Here is a 13,959-nt window from a genome sequence, read left to right on the forward strand (position 1 = left end):
TCTTGCCCTGTACTGTCCTAATCTAGCAGCCATCAGTGGACTGAAAGGAAAGGGCTAGAAGGAGGATTTGCCAACTTGTCAATGCTCTCATTTCTGATGAACATTTGCAGGTTTCTCTTTGGCAGTACGATCAAGGCTGGAGATTCACAGTAAGGAACTTAAAAAGCTCACTGGGCTTACCACCAGGAAAAATGGAGTTTGGCTCTGTCCTTGCCACTTATTAGCTGGGCAGTTTACTTAATCTGTTGCCTAGTTTCCCCCATCTACAAAGGCAGATAATATCTATATTACAGGATTGTTTTGGGAATTATATGATATATAGTACATAAACTGTTTGACATTGTACCTGGCATGTGGTCAGTGCTAATAAGTAGTAGTTATTTTTAGTAATAATATCAATAATAATGGACCCCCCTTTGGGTCCCCAGAAATGACTCCTCAGGCCATCAAACCCAAACTCCATATTTACAATGGCTCTCAACTATTTGCTCTGTCCCAGCTCCCTAGAGGGCTCTGACATTGTTGTAGCAGTCTCACTGGCTCAGGGCAGTGATTCTCACTCTGGGGTCTATTCTTTCTAGGTTTGTTTTTATTTCCCCTGTTGATTCTGAAATTAGATAGGAAGGAGAGCAGTGTGTTGGAAGCAGGGGTGAAGATGGTAAGTGATGGTCTCCCAAGACTCAGTCCCCAAGATCTGCAAACAGCAACACAGCAAACCCCAGATTGCCATGGGCTCTGATTTTTGTCTCTTAGCATGAGGGCAGCCATGTTTCCATCTGAGCCTAATGGCGATGTCCACAGCCCCTGCCAAGAGCCTCAGAGCAGAGACTTTAGTAGAAGATGGAAAATGAGTGACTCAACATAGTGAAGACATTCTCCAACTCCTCAGCTTCCTTTAGATTGTCCCGAAAGGGAGATTAGAAGGGGTTCTCAGAACTAAGACTGGAAAGGGAGTTTATACCATTAGGGCAAAGATTGGGAGAGAAAGGTACTGAAGTCAAATGAGACTTCTGTGAAACACTTTGGAAAGTACAGATTTTGAGACTAACTACATGAACAGCAGCAGCATCAATAACTGTATCACTGGTGCAGGCTGCAGACATCAGCTGGGAATGAAGGTGATTCTCAGGGCCCTTAATTTGGCCCTCAGCCCCCAGCCAGACCTAAGCCTGCAGCTGGCTGCACAGAGAGGCAGCCTGTTCCATCCTTGGAATTCCAGCTTAGGTGACTACATAAGGCATTTTGGTTTAGTGGTTCCTTAAATAAGACGACATTCCTTTAAGTTTAATCTCTCTCCTGCTGAAATTTCCTACCCTCCTCGGCTTTACCCGTTAAACTGCCGCTCATCTGAAAAGTGCAACTAGCAGGGTGAAAGTAGTGCTCTAGTGACCGTTAAAATCTATCCTGGGACAGCTAGCACGCACGGAAAAACTTGCCATTCGCTGCATCACCCCCCCCCCCCCCCCCCCCGCTATTCTTATCAGAGAGAACATGGAAAATATTCTCCCTTCCTTGGCTACTTCCTCCTCCCCTTACTGAAGGATGGTGTGTGTACATCTGAATGGGGGTGGGATGCGGGGGGTGGAGTTTAGCTTTGGGTCCTCAACAAAAACATAATGGTTCCCAGTAGGCCAGAGCGGGGCAACCAAGGAGGCAGGATCCTGGCCTCTCTCGGATCTGCAGGAAGAGTGGGCTGTGCGGGTACAGGGTGGGATGCCCGTTCTGGCCGGCGGTGCCTGCTGAGCCCTTCCTGATGTGACTTTATTAGACAAACACCTACTCCCGCCAGGGGTAGACACACTAGTATTCTGCTTTAGGAAGATTTCTGCAACACGACAGGGTGCAATTCAAAATCTGGGTTCTCCTTTCCTGAGCTCAGAAACCAATTTGTTCTGAGATAGGAGAAGGCTCTGTAAGCAGAAGACCTAAGAGATGGAAGGAGGCGCCTGGCGTCAGCGGGTCGCTTCTCAGCCGTGAACACGAGCGGCCAGCAGGTGTCAGTGCGTCCTCGCTTTGCCCTGGCGTTCGGCTCCTGGACCCCTCCCCACCTCTGTCTAAGGGGGCGCGGTCCAGACCCCCGGTCGCGCGTGTCCCGCAGACAGCTTCGTGGCTGGGAGGACACGTAGCCGCTTCTTCCCTAAGCCGAGGTCCGAACTCTGGCCTGTGCCACTTCCCCAAAGGTGCTGTCCATTCCGCCCAGGGGTTCCATCCGAACCCGCGCCTTTCTCCCTCTCCAGCACCCCTTTCTCCCCAGCCGCGAGGAGCACCTGCGGACCGGGTCGGCTCTGGCCCGGAGCCGGGCTGCTCCAGATGTAACCCACACCGGAGGTTACTTCCCTCGATTTGGGCAGGGATTCCCCTCCACTTTTTCTTCCCTTTTCTCCCAAGATCCAGCTCCTTGGGGGCACTCACGGGTGCCCGTCGCGTTCTGCTCGGTTGGCCGGGAGCTGCATGGCCAACTCCCAGCAGGGGCCGCTCCCCCGCCCCCCCGCCCCCCCAACCACCGGGCTCCCTCTTTAAGCCTCTCGCTCAAGGTACGCGCCTCTCCAAAGGGCTGGTCCCGCCTGAGGGCAACTCTCCCCGAGGTCCAGCGCTGGGCGCCGGCGCTAGACTGGCGGAGGGGTGGTGCGAGGGGCGGGGGAGGGTCGGCTTCCCACGTGGGGGCTGACGCTGGCTGCTCAGCAACGCCGGCTTGATCCTGGGGCTATAAAACGAGTCCACCGTGAGCGCAGCGGAGCAGCAGCAGCTCCGGCTCCGTGCAGACGCCCAGCAGCCGGCGTGCCGCCGCCCGGCAGCTCCAGCGCCTTCTTCCCCCAGCCTTGCGCTCCAAGCCCAACTCGCGCTGTCGTCGGACCCCGGCCCATCCAGTCGCGCTCGGCGCCCACCTGGCGGACGCCCAGGAGACACCCTGCCTCCGTCGCGGCTCCTGGAGAGCTGATCGTTCACCTGCCCCGGCCCGCCTGAGGACGGGGGTGCCTTCATGCGGTGCCCACACTCCTCACCCCGCCGCCGCCGCCGCCCCCGAGCTCCGCACAGTGCGCCCCAGCCCCAGCAGGGCGCACAACTTTGGAAGTCTCGCGGCGCTCCGAGAGGCGGCAGGGTCCGCGCCCCAGCCCCGGGCCGGGCCCGGCCAGAACCGCAGCGTCTGGGGGAAGCCAGAGAGTCGGTAATCGCTTCGGGGATATAAGGAGACAGACATAGGACCCCAGGCTCGCATCAGCACCCCTCGGCTGCCTCCCGGGGTGGGGGCGGGCCCCGCACACGGTAAGACCTCTTGCTTTCGCTCAGGCTCAAGAGTCAAGATATAGATATCGATATGTATATATATATTTAATTTCCTGTCATCCTTCCAAGTTATCAGGCCACCGATGATTTTTGTTCTCCCTTCTTGAAGAATAAATCTCTTTACCCATCGGCTCTCCCTACTGTCTCCCGCCGCTTAGAAATAAAACTTGGCTGTGTTAGGAGCTCGGAGCGAGAAGGCGCCCACCGAGAGCGTCCGAAGCGCGAGCCAGGCGCAGTTCGCGGGACCCGGGCCATGGGCCGCTAGCGGTCCCCCAGCTCGGGCCCGGCCTCCCTTCGGCCCCCTCCCTATGTGAGCCGCAGCCAGGCGAGCGGGGCGCCGGAGGAAGAGGAGGACCCACGGGCGCCGGGCCGGAAGGCAGCTGGCAGCAGGCCCAGGCGAGCGGGCGCCCGCGTTCATGTTCCGCCAGGAGCAGCCGCTGGCCGAGGGCAGCTTTGCGCCCATGGGCTCCCTGCAGCCGGACGCGGGCAATGTGAGCTGGAACGGGACCGAGGCGCCGGGGGGCGGCGCCCGGGCCACCCCTTACTCCCTGCAGGTGACGCTGACGCTGGTGTGCCTGGCCGGCCTGCTCATGCTGCTCACCGTGTTCGGCAACGTGCTTGTCATCATCGCGGTGTTCACGAGCCGCGCGCTCAAGGCGCCCCAAAACCTCTTCCTGGTGTCTCTGGCCTCGGCCGACATCCTGGTGGCCACGCTTGTCATCCCTTTCTCGCTGGCCAACGAGGTCATGGGCTACTGGTACTTCGGCAAGGCTTGGTGCGAGATCTACCTGGCGCTCGACGTGCTCTTCTGCACGTCGTCCATCGTGCACCTGTGCGCCATCAGCCTGGACCGCTACTGGTCCATCACACAGGCCATCGAGTACAATCTGAAGCGCACACCGCGCCGCATCAAGGCCATCATCATCACCGTGTGGGTCATCTCGGCCGTCATCTCCTTCCCGCCGCTCATCTCCTTCGAGAAGAAGCGCGGCCACAGCGGCCCGCAGCCGGCCGAGCCGCGCTGCGAGATCAACGACCAGAAGTGGTACGTCATCTCGTCGTGCATCGGCTCCTTCTTCGCTCCCTGCCTCATCATGATCCTGGTCTACGTGCGCATCTACCAGATCGCCAAGCGTCGCACCCGCGTGCCACCTAGCCGCCGGGGTCCGGACGCCGCCGCCGTGCCGCAGGGGGGCGCCGAGCGCAGGCCCAACGGTCTGGGCCCAGAGCGCGGCGCGGGCCCGGGGGGCGCGGAGGCCGAGCCGCTGCCCACCCAGCTCAACGGCGCCCCTGGCGAGCCCGCGCCGGCCGGGCAGCGCGACGCCGACGCGCTGGACCTGGAGGAGAGCTCGTCGTCCGACCACGCCGAGCGGCCTCCCGGGCCCCGCAGACCCGAGCGCGGCCTCCGGGGCAAGGGCAAGGCCCGGGCGAGCCAAGTGAAGCCGGGGGACAGCCTGCCACGGCGCGGGCTGGGGGAGACGGGGATCGGGACGGCTGCGGCAGGGCAGGGAGTGGAGCGCGCTGGGGCCGCCAAGGCGTCGCGCTGGCGCGGGCGGCAGAACCGCGAGAAGCGCTTCACGTTCGTTCTGGCCGTGGTCATCGGAGTGTTCGTGGTGTGCTGGTTCCCCTTCTTCTTCACCTACACGCTCACAGCCGTCGGGTGCTCAGTGCCGCGCACGCTCTTCAAGTTCTTCTTCTGGTTCGGCTACTGCAACAGCTCGCTGAACCCGGTCATCTACACCATCTTCAACCACGACTTCCGCCGGGCCTTCAAGAAGATCCTCTGCCGCGGGGACAGGAAGCGGATCGTGTGAGGTTTCCGCCGGCGCCCGCGTAGACTCACGCCGACTGCAGGCAGCAAGGCACCGAGGAGTGCTCAGCCCCAGAGCACTCAGAAACCCGGGCCCTGTCTGCTCTGTGTTTCCTCCTCTGGGGTGGCTCTGCAGCCTCCTGCGGGCGGGCGTCTGCTGCTCCTACAAGGGAAGCGTTCTTGCTGCCAGACCCACGCATCCCCAGTTGTTGGTTTGGCCACTCTTGACCTGGAGCCATCTTCCTGGTGGGCCACCCCAATCAGTATTGCTTCCTGAAGGTATTTTCACCTTCTTCCCCTGGTATAGCCCTCACAGCTCTTCAGAGCAAGCACTGGACTACAAGGGCATGGCTCACAAAAGGTTAATGGATGGTTACCTAGAGGATTACCTAGCCCTGGCTAATTCCCCTTCCATCCCCAGCTCTCTCTCTCTCTTTTTTAAAACCCACTCAGGGCAGCCCTGCCTGCCCTCCCCACCACCCCCTCCACACTGTAAATATACACTATTTTTGATAGTACACATGGGGACCCCATATCTCTTGACCTTGGTTTTGACGGTGAAATCCTGGCCTTGGGAGAGATGCCTTCCAGGCAGACGCAGCTGTCTGGTTCAGGCCAAGCCCCATTTGCAATGCAAGCCCTTTCTGGTGTTATGATGTCCCTCTATGTCGTCCTTTTCACCAGCAACTGGTGACTGTCCCTTTGACACGGACCTGCTTTGAGATTTCCTGACGGGGAAAAGATTTCTGTCCATTTTTTTTTTCCTGTGCCTAACAGCATAATTGTCTTTTCCTATGTAAATATTATGATGATGGATCAAGACATAAGTAAATGAACCTTTCTGCCTCACATCAGCCCTGTGTATAAAGCCATTATTCTCTGATGCACTGTTCGCCCCAGTAACTCACTTTAAAATCTCTCTTTCCAGTGTTCCCTCTCTCCCTGCAGGGCCACTGCTTGAAGAATATGTATGTTTCTATCTCGTATGTATGTGCGCCCCTCCTGCCCCAAAAGTGCTGACTATGGGAAAATCTTTTAGCTGCTGTTTTTAGACACCAAGGAGTGGAAATTATGTGGAAGAAGCAAACCTGATACAATTTGCCCAAGGTAAACAGTTTGAAAAGACAAATGGGCCTGCCAAACTGTACAGTTCCCGCCCCAAGAGCTGTTAGGTATCAAAGTGTGGTCCTTTCCCCCCTCCCTGCTTTTCTGGTTGAGATCATGTCATTGATGAACTGCCAAAGTCAGGGGAGGAGGGCGGAGACCTTGTGTTTACATCTGCGTTTCTACATGTTTTAGACAGAGACAATTTAAGGCCTGCACTCTTATTTCACTAAAGAAAAACTAATGTCAGCACACGTTGCTAATGACAGTGGATTTTTTTTAAATAAAAAAGTTTACAGATCAAATGTGAAATAAATATGAATGAAGTGGTCCTCTTGTCTGTTATCTGAGTTTTCAAAAGCTTTAAGGCTCTGGGAACATCTGATTTTATGGATTTTTAAAAAATAAAAAATGTACATTATAAATTTTTTTTAAACGTTCGATCAATAACAAAGCTATCATTTCCTAAGTGTTTCTGACATGCTAGACACTGTGGTGAACTGGTTGTAGGCATTGCCTCATTTACTTTTCTCAAGAACCCTATGAGGTAAGTTCTGTTACTATCCCCATTTTTCAGGTGAAGAAACTGAGTCTCAGAGCAAGTGACTTGCTCAAGTTTAACAAGCGGTGGAAATGCATTGTACCTAACTTTATCTCGTTCTAGGGCCTGTACTCTTAACCCCAGAACCTTTCCAGAGTTTTGGTATTAGCCCTTCTCAGAACACTTCCAGTGGAGAGGCGTCTATGCAGTGTGCTATCCACACCAGGTGTGAGATATATCCCAAGTATGTAATATATACAAGGTGTATACATACCCCAGTGTCTATATGACCTAACGTGTCTATATACCTCAAAGTGTGTATCTACTCCAAAGTGTGGTATATGCACCAAGTGTGGAATATATCCAAAATGTATATCTCACCTTAAAGCATGGTAATATATGACATCGTGTGGTTATGCACAAAGTATGGTCTAAACACCTGAACAGAACCATGTATTCGTTGGTGGTTTGTGGTTTGAATTGTCTGGCCAGAAGGCACGCATCCTTCTTGTTGCATTGCTGTAATAGCAAAGTCTGCTCTGCTGTCTAGGAGGGGCTTATGGTCGTCACACTATGGTTATGGCACTTTGAAGCTGGAAGGGGCCTTAGTGATCCAGGAGTCCAACCCCTCATCTGACAAATGAGAGGGCAAATGCAGATTCAAGAGGAAGCGACTTGCTCAGGATCCCATGGCGCTAGGTGACAGGGCTCTGACTCCAGGCTGCCTGGGTTAGGGAGCAGCTGAGAGATGTGTAGTAGTAGCTCTGTGCTTATAGTCAGACGCAGTGCTGATGAATAGCCACTCATGGAGGAGGGAGGTTTGAGGGGCAAACTCAAGCATCAGGCTGTGGTTTTGGGGGAGGCCAGCTTTTGTGAGCCCAGCCACCTGTAATATGTATGGATCAGCTTTGGACGCTCCCCGGAAGCAGGTCCTCTGCACCCTCTGGGCCGTACATGCAGCATCTCCTCATCTTCCTTTGCTTCTCTGGTGCAGGAGAGGGTGTCTGTGTATGCAGCGGTGGGAGGGTGGAGAGCCCTGAAAAATGATCTGGGCACTGAGGGGTCTGGGAGAGGGAAGACCATGGCTCTGAGGGGGTGAGGAATTCCTGCTGTCACCTGGATCCTCTGAGCCGGCAGACGGGAGGGTGGCCAGGTGCTGGGCTCCAGTGACCCTGGCTCAGAGGCTTCAAAAACCAACCTCCTGGCCTGTGGCGCCAAGGCTGGCTCCCTGGTCTGGTTCTGTGGCCTGCTCCCCATCCCACCCTCACCCCAGTCTCTCCTTTCCCTCCTCACTCCAGCGCGCCCATCGCCCCAAAGGCAAACAGTGCCAGACAATAGCCTGCCTGGCAGGCCCCCAGGCCCCAGGCTGTGTGTCCCAGCCACAGGAGCAGATACAAACACTGCTTGCTGTTGACTCTCAGCTCTGTCCTGTCTGCCAGGGAAGTGTTTGCCTTGCCTCCACCCCCAGAGAGGGAAGAAGCATGGACTGTGGTGCTACAAGGAGGGGCCTCTGGTGTCATGCTCCTTCATCCTCGTTACAGAAGCAGAGAAGCCTTAGAGGTGGATGGAGGCTTCAGAAAGTGGGGGAGAGAGGGCTGGAACCCAGGCATGGATGGGTTTCTGAGTTCACAGTAGGAATCACTGTTTATTCATTTGCAAAGGGCTCAAGCAACAGTCTGGCAAGGTGTGGGGTAGGGAGGGAAATTGAGGCAAAATGGCTCCCGCAGGGATCTTGGCTTAAAGAGCAGGAGATAAGACTCTAACCCCCACATTTTCCTGTGCATCGTATCTGTTCCCGAGTATCTGGGACGAGAGGGTCTGTCTTCGTGGCTGAATCTCCTGTTTTATGTAACTTTGGTTGGGATATCGAAAGCCATTGGCTTTTGGGTCTGAAGTGCGTCTTGCTAGATTTACTCCTGCAAGTGCACTGGGTTGGGGGAAGGGTAGTGCCTTCGTTTGAGCCTGGGCACAAGCACGATCTCCTCCTCCCCAAGGCTTTGTTCAATTTCTTCTGTGCTAAAAGGCTGGAGGAGAGAATGATGAAAACATGGCTTAGGCTTTCCCCTGTCTAGGACCCTATAATCAAATCAGAGATTTAGAGCCAGAAGTATCGTCATCAATCCTTAACTCTTACCTTGTACTGGCAGATCAAGGGACCTGGGACCTAGAACAGCTGTTGGTTATGTAGCATTCCAGGAGCCCTTGAACCCACTCCTCCCTGTGACTCTCCATCTGATGTCACATACACCCAACATGAATTCTATTTTGTTTTGGGATGTGGTGAGTGGCTAATCAACCCCAGAGGACCCCCTGTGCCTGCTTTGTGTCATGGACCATCCTAGGCATTGCAAGGCAGTTCTCTTCCTTCCCTGCATGCACTGTACAAAACTCACCACTTGTCCCTGTGGAGTGAGATGAGGGCCCGCCTCTGCCCTCTGGAAGCTTTGGAGCTACATGGGAAGCCAGGATGTGCCTGTGAAAATCACTAATTAGCCACACACAGCGACAGTGTGGCAGTAGGGGAGAGGATGCCATGTGCCCACCAAGGATAATGGGCATCCGTACTGTGAGTGAGCGGTGGGGGAGAGGTGGCTGTGGCTGGGAGCTCAGAGCATAGAATGTGGGAGTTGGGATGCCCACACTTTGAGAAGGAAGCCCGTGAAGGAAGCTCTGGTTCTAGCAGCTGAGTCCTGTGGGACCAGTGCCAGGCCTGGGCAGTGGCACCTGGGCCCAGGTCAGGCCTCAGCTTTCATCCAACCTTATCCTTGGGGATGGTATGACAAGGTTCTGTCCCCATTTGGGGACACCTGTAAGGAAGTCTACCTCCTTGACTCAGTAGCATAATAGGATCCAGGTACCCAGGTCCAGAGCCCAGTGCCAGACTAGCCCTTGGGCCTCTGCCCTGGGCCCTGCCACCCCTCACAGTGGGCCTGAGAGTCCGGGGTGCAGAACGGGGCACCTTCCTCAGCAGAGGGCACGCCGGAGAGGGAGACCACGTCAAGTCACGGAGCAAAATCACTGACACTCGGATTTGTTTTGGAAATAACATTGATCTATTTGATTACCAAAAATCCTGGGGCTTAGAGTTAGTTAAATACAAAAAAAGACAACAGGGCCTGTTGGAAACAGCCTAGATTGAGGATTAGGAGGCCTGGGTTCTAGGCCCAGTTTTGTCTTTTACCAGTGATGTGATCTTGAGCAAATCCCTCTCTGAGTCCCTGCTTCTTCATTTATGAAATGCAACTGGTTGGTCTAATATTATTTAAAAGTGTGTTCTGTGCAGTTAATTTAACTACAAAATCTATCTATAATATCTACATTATCTATCGACATTATCATCCTATCTGTCTCTACTGTCTATCACCTCTGTATCATCTCTTCCCTGTCTGCCACCTATCTGGTGAAATGCTGGGGTAAGCAGTCTTTAATAGGTACCTCTCCTTCAGGATCTCTCAGAGACTTTGATGTGCCTGTGTGGTTTGCGATTGTCTGAGAGAGGATGACATGGTGTGCTGATTCCCAAACTCCCTGGACTGTGAAATTTCATTTTTTTTTTTTTTAAACAGAGCATCTCAGTGAATCATGTTTGCTGGAACACTTGTTGAGTAACACTGGGTTAAGGGATCTCATGGGGCTTTTCTGCTGCTCCATTTTATAATTCTATGAAATGCGGGTCTGCTCTCTCCTTCTGTCCAGGCCATAGGTGAGGCACACTGGGAAGGGCCAAACCATGTGTTCTCTGTAGGGACAGCTGGCGCTAAGGGCCATTGGCCTCATGGAGGCTGGGGTAGAAGTGAGGGTTTGGTGTGTTTTCCAAACATAAGCTAAGCTTATGTATATGTGTGTGTAACATGTGAGTGTCTATGGGTGTGTGTGTATATGTGTCTGTGTGTGTGTAAACAGGCACAAATGGATACTGAGGACCACTTTGCTCACCTGGGCCTGACATGTGAGGGTATACATGTATGCACCAGGGGAAGAGGTCACAAAGGAAATTAAAGGGGAGTGTGCTGTGTCTCACTGGTTGTCATGTCAGTTGGCCCCTCCCTGCCTGCGAGGCTGCTCCCCCGAGGTGGAATGCCACTCCCCTTCTAGGGCAAGGAAGCCAATCTAGGAGGAGGATGGGATGATGCAATGTGCACATTCTGGGGCAGGCAACACTGCTTCTCTGGCAGGCGTATTCTGTAGCCTCCAGGCTGTCCTGTTCTCCATGGAAGGGGCAGTTTATCTGACTACAGAGAATTCTGGAGGGGATGGGAGGCAAGAGTGAGAAGCTGTTAATGTTGTCCCCAAGTTTTTCAAGGGCAGGGACTTGAGACTTCTTTAAAATCTGTACCTGAGAAAAACAAGATGGCACCCTGTGAAGGGATGAGAGAAGGGGAATTGAAAACGGACTATTTGCAAGGTACAGGCAGGGTTAAGAGAAACTTACAAGGGCCCTGGGACATGCACAGTGGGAAGCTGTCAGCACCTTCAGAAGGGGCGAGGTGCTACCCACACTATTGGAACTGGGACTTTGGGGAAGGATGCCTGGCAGGAACTGCTGGCAGAGGACCCCTGCAGCCATTGCTAAGCTGTATCCGGACAGGGAGAGAGCAGGAAGTATCAGCACATTCTCCACTCTCACTCCCACACCCTGATCTGCTGGTGGCTGCCCTTAGGCAGAACTCAGAGAGCACAGAAGAAAGAGTAAGGGGGCAGCTCACAGGGCTCAGCCTTCCAGGGCCCAGCATGGACAAGGGCAGAGACTATAGCCAGAGGTGCAAGTAGAGAATATCTAGTGTAGAACCCAAAGCCTGAGAAAGGCAGAGTAACAGCACTTTGGGGAACAGGCTGGAGAGAGGCCAGCTGCCTTTCTGCAGTTTGTCCAAGGGCCAGCTGCTTGGGTCACTGGGCATCTGTAGAAGAAAAGCACAGGCCCTCCTTCCTCCCTGACTATGCAGATGCAAGGCTGTGTGTGGGGTTATTATGTGTGGCCAGACTGTGTGAGCATGTGCGTGCGCGCGCGCGCGCGCGCGCGCACACACACACACACACACACTATCCTCTTCTCTGTCTTCCCTGTCACCTGGTCAGGTGAGAGAGAGAGAGAGAGATCCCCAGGGACCCGTGTGGCTGGCTCTTGGTCACAGTTCTCTGGGTTACCCCCGTCCCATGTCTGTGGCTCAGACAGAGCTCAGAGCTGCCCAGCAGTGATGGCCACTGAGGCTGGGGCCAGTGGGGAGTCTGCTGCTCTGTTCTCAGCATGCTCCCTGGACACACTTAAGGGATTGTTTTTTATGCCCTAGCCCTAGAGGAGACACAGAGACATTTAATGAAAGAATGATAGAGTCCTTCCTTCGTTTATTCATTCAACTCTGTTTTGGAGCCTCCCCAAGCTAATGTTACTAACATCACTCTATTTGTACTAGGTGTTGGGGTAGAGTGGGGAGCAAACTAATTAGGATCTTTACCTCACAGAGCTTCTTCTGTTATTGGGGACAGCTTCCTCTTGTGTTGGGGGAGAGCTTCCTTTGTGGGGAGAGAGCTTCTTCTTTTGTTTGGGGAGAGCTTCTTTTGTAGGGGAAGAGCTTCTTCTTTTGTTGGGGGAGAGCTTTTTCTTTTGTGGGGGAGAACTTCTTCTTTTGTGCGGGGGAGAGCTTCTTTTGTGGGGGAAGCTGCGGCTTTTGTGGGCTCCAGCAAGTGGTAAGCCTAGTGATGCAGGTGCCAGGGTGGGTGGGCTCACCATGGGGAAAGCTGGCCCAGGTGAAGGCATTGGGGAGGGAGCCTGGAGAAGTGTGCAGTCAGATGAGAGATGAGAGATGGGCAGGAATAGGTCCAACAAAGGGACTGGGAGTGCCAGGGGTGGGGGGCATTGCATGTTCAAGCAACTTATGAAGTCCACTTTAATAGGACCATGAGATGTGAGAATGGCGAGGCTGGAGGAGGACAGTCCAGATCATGCAGCCACAGGTAAAGGTTTTATCTTGAGGGCATGGGGAGCCATGAGAGGTGTTTTAGGCAGGGAAGGGACATGATCAGATTTTTTTTTTTTTTTGGTTCAGAACAATCATTCTGGCTGCTGGGTGGAGACTGTTAGGGGAGGGTTATTGGGAGCAGCAACTCAGAGCGTTAATAGCCTGACTAGGGTGCTGACACCACAGGGAAGGCCAGGAACCCTCACTCCCTTAGGGTCACCCAGTGGCAGAGCCAGTCTCTGTGCAGACCCAGATATTGGGATTTTAGAGCTTCCCTTACCTGCAAAATACTGTATACCACTGCCCCTACCCTCTGTGAATCTCCATCTTCTCCTTGGCTCAGAGCTTCATATTCATGGTCAAATGCAAACATCTCCTGGAGCGTGAATTCAGTCGGTCGTGGTGGTATGTTGACCTAATAGGCCACGGGACCTGACCTGGTCTGACTCGCTTCTCGTTTCTGAACATCACCATCTTATCGACACAACAGGCCAGGGAAGATTTGAGGAGAGACCGTGGAGCACAAGCACACCATGTCCCCCAAAGACTAGTTGATTATCAAGGGTGAATGAGAGCTTGCAAGGACTCACCGCTGCCAACTCCATGGATTCTGCTTGGGAATCAGAAGATCTGATAAGCCCCAAATCTGGAACTTGCACAGCTGACTCCTGTGCCAGGCTGTTCAGGCCCTCAAAGATAAAAGTCATCCATTTCCAAGAAGTTAGGGAACTTGTGACTTGACAGGGATGTCTACTTTGCCTGCCATGAGGAGCTCTCAGCAGCAAACTCACTGCTCTCGGCTGGGCCTTTTCCTATGACCCTCTACATTTGCTTGTTTGCCTGAAACCTAATTCTTCCATTTTGAACACTTGCTTGGAATGGAGCTATCCCTCCCAGGAGCTCCCAGAGAGGGTGGCCCAGGTGAAGGCATTGGGGAGGGAGCATTGGGTTCTACACTAGATATTCTCTACTTGCCCCTCTGACTATAGTCTCTGCCCTTGTCCATGCTGGGCTCTGGAAGGCTGAGCCCTGTGAGCTGTCCCCTTACTTTTTCTTCTGTGCTCTCTGAGTTCTGCCTAAGAGCAGCCACCAGCAGATCAGGGTGCAGGAGTGAGAGTGGAGAATGTGCTGATTCTCCCTGCTCTCTCCCTGTCCGGACACAGCTTAGCAATGGCTGCAGGTGTCCTCTGCCAGCAGTGCCTGCCAGGCATCCTTCCCCAAAGTCCCAGTTCCAATAGTGTGGGTAGCACCTCGCCTCTTCT

At 53.9% G+C, this 13,959-nt stretch overlaps 1 protein-coding gene and 1 pseudogene across 1 annotated transcript; both read left to right on the forward strand.

Annotated features, from left to right (window-relative positions):
• Window positions 1-2,677: 2,677 nt before the first annotated feature.
• Window positions 2,678-13,959, forward strand: part of LOC119627973 (leydig cell tumor 10 kDa protein homolog pseudogene) — a 29,374-nt pseudogene continuing 18,092 nt past the window's right edge.
• ADRA2A (adrenoceptor alpha 2A) lies at window positions 3,258-7,764 on the forward strand. Its single transcript, XM_007964092.3, has one exon. It carries the CDS (start codon window positions 3,702-3,704, stop codon window positions 5,097-5,099), a length of 1,398 nt encoding a protein of 465 aa, XP_007962283.3. The 5' UTR covers window positions 3,258-3,701; the 3' UTR covers window positions 5,100-7,764.

The sequence above is a fragment of the Chlorocebus sabaeus genome, chromosome 9 (genome assembly GCF_047675955.1).
Source record: "Chlorocebus sabaeus isolate Y175 chromosome 9, mChlSab1.0.hap1, whole genome shotgun sequence".
Classification (NCBI taxonomy): Eukaryota; Metazoa; Chordata; class Mammalia; order Primates; family Cercopithecidae; genus Chlorocebus; species Chlorocebus sabaeus.